This window comes from Tachysurus fulvidraco, chromosome 19 (assembly GCF_022655615.1).
Source record: "Tachysurus fulvidraco isolate hzauxx_2018 chromosome 19, HZAU_PFXX_2.0, whole genome shotgun sequence".
Taxonomy (NCBI): Eukaryota; Metazoa; Chordata; class Actinopteri; order Siluriformes; family Bagridae; genus Tachysurus; species Tachysurus fulvidraco.
Window position 1 is genome coordinate 18,502,861 of NC_062536.1, and position 2,500 is coordinate 18,505,360.

At 43.5% G+C, this 2,500-nt stretch overlaps 1 protein-coding gene across 6 annotated transcripts in view; it reads left to right on the forward strand.

Annotated features, from left to right (window-relative positions):
• sox5 (SRY-box transcription factor 5) overlaps window positions 1-2,500 on the forward strand; it is a 226,343-nt gene that overhangs the window by 127,715 nt on the left and 96,128 nt on the right. For 3 of the 6 annotated variants that reach the window (XM_047803782.1, XM_047803781.1, XM_047803780.1), the window contains exon 1: window positions 1-249. This exon is cut by the window's left edge. The exons of the other annotated variants lie outside the window; for them this stretch is intronic. In XM_047803782.1, coding sequence (XP_047659738.1) covers window positions 29-249 — 221 coding nt within the window. In that variant the 5' untranslated portion in view covers window positions 1-28. The remainder of the gene's footprint in view (window positions 250-2,500) is intronic. 6 annotated transcript variants of the gene reach the window in all.

The window sequence follows — 2,500 nt, forward strand, 5'->3', positions numbered from 1 at the left end:
GTGGAGGCTTCAGGTCTGCTTTCGAGTAATGCTCTCCATCAGTGGTAAAGGAGCGAGCGCTGGATGTGTGTGTGTGTGTGTGTGTGTGTGTGTGTGTGTGTGTGTGTTTATGAAGTGTCAGTGTTTAGCAGGCGCGCGAGCGACAGCGCCGGGTTCCTCAGTGTGTTCCTCAGTGTGTGAGTGTGTCTGTGTGTGTGAGCACTGGTTCGCACACTCGTCCGTCTCTTCGGTCCCGATGGCTGCGTCACGGTAAGTCCGCTTCTCTCCCGTTAATAACGCCGTAACCGACCGCCGTCTTCTCCGCGACGTTCCATACGAGAACAGATAATTAGCGACTCCTTAACAGCCTGAGAGAATGTTTACAAGCCGGCCGTAAGTCAGAGACGCAGAGAAGCTCAACATGGCAGCTGGTACAGCATCCTGCTCGTCTGGGAAAGTTAATAACTAGTTTATTACAGCGTTATAACTTTATTTAGTCCTGACTGGAGAAGCGTTTCTGCTGTTCTGTTCTGTTTAGGGTTTTTTTTTTAGATGAAGTGGGAAAAAAAGTTGCTTTTATCGGAGAAGCCGAGATGTGTTTATGATAATAATAATAATAATAATAATAATAATAATATGGAATTTTAAGGTGAGTGTAAAAGTCAGTAAAATCCGTAATGAAAGTTTTTTTTTTTTTTTTTTTTTCTAAATTTTCATGACATTTTTCCGAAAACATTTTCGAGCCTGAATTTTAATCCCTACGGTTTCCAGGATGCGGAATGTAATGAGTGAAGAAATGAAACCGGAAGATGCAAATCTTTTATTACATAATCATAATAATAATAATAATAATAATAATAATAATAATAATAATAAGATGAAGATGAAGATGAAGATGATGAAGAACTGTTTTATTATTATTTTTTAATTTTTTTATTACAATGTTTTTGTTGAATTTTTTAATTATAAATATGGCATGATTATTATTATTATTTTATTATTATTATTATTATTAGTAGTAGTAGTAGTAGTAGTATTATTATTGTTGTTATTATTATTATTGTTGTTATTATTATTATTATTATTATTATTATTATTATTGTTATTATTATTATTGAGAGAAACGGACATTAGGGGTAAACTGGGACATTCCACAGAGACAGCGAGACTCTTTACACCGCTCCATTTGTCACCCCTTTCTCTCCAACACCCCCCCCCCCCCGCGTCCTCTTTCGCGGCCTCCGGCTCTCTGACTTTTCTTTTCTTCAGGAATTTCTTTAGACGAGTCTCGGAGCCACTTGTGTAACGGAGTTGTGTAACAGAGTCCCGGTGATGTTACTGTGTTATGAGATTATTGCGCTCCTGACACACGGAGTGTAACTTCCTACAGTGTGTGATGAAGTGTGTGGCGCTGGTGCGGTGTGTGTGTGTGTGTGTGTGTGTGTGTGTGTGTGTGTGTGTGTGTGTGTGTGTTTGATGGACTCCCTGGCTCTCTGTCCTCTCTGGTCTCTTTATCCACTGTGGCCTATTGAGCTCAGACTGGCTCCTTTGTCTGGCCCATATTGTGCTTTCTCACACAGCCTTGATAACCATGTCTCCATGCTGGGGATGAAGGGAAAGGGAGGAGGAGGACGAGGAGGAGGAGGAGGATAAACGAGGGAATGAAGAATACCAGAGGAGAATGTTAAAAGCTTTTCTCTTCTCTCCCTTCCTCCTCCTCCTCCTCATCCTCCCGGGCTCTGAAACCTCCCCCCTCCCGGCAGTCAGCTGACCCCGGAGTCCGCCGCCGGACGCCAGCGAAAGGGAAACTCCGCATTAGGATCTGATGGAGGTCTGGAGTTTGGCCTTGTGTGTCTCCTTCTGTACACAGGGTTAATGAGGCAGAAGTCATACGACTGCAGGTCAGAGGTCGTGGGTCGGATGTCAGGAGGCAGAGACGAGAGTTGCATCACTGGCAGAGCAATTAATATCAGGGTCTGTTCGGGGAAATGGTTTGTGTCAGTCTGGGGAAAGAGACTGGAGTGTGTGTGTGTGTGTGTGTGTGTGTGTGTGTGTGGAGTCTATCTGGTCCTCTCTGGCCTGCACAATAGTCTCTCTGTACACTCAGGTACTTCAGGAAAGGGTGGAGAGAATTTGTGCGTGCATGTGTGTGTGTGTGTGTGTGTGTGTGTGTGTGTGTGTGTGTGTGTGTGTGTGTGTTTAACAGCCGAACAGTGTGTGCACTTGTTTAACCATACACAGCTTTCTATTATTTCAAAAACGACCTGTAAGTGTTGCTAAATGTCCCCCCCTTAACCCCCCCCGATTATTCCGAGTTTCATCAGAAAGCGTTTATTATTTTCTTTCTTCTTTCTTTCTTTCTTCTTTTTTTCTTTCTCCATTTATCCTTCAGTCATTACGAACCATTTCACCGTAACGACAGAGTGACTACGGCGACGAGATCCGGCGGTCATGACGCGCGTCTCACCGTTTGTCTCAATCACGTCCTCTCCGCTCCGTCCTCATGACACCATAAAAAAAA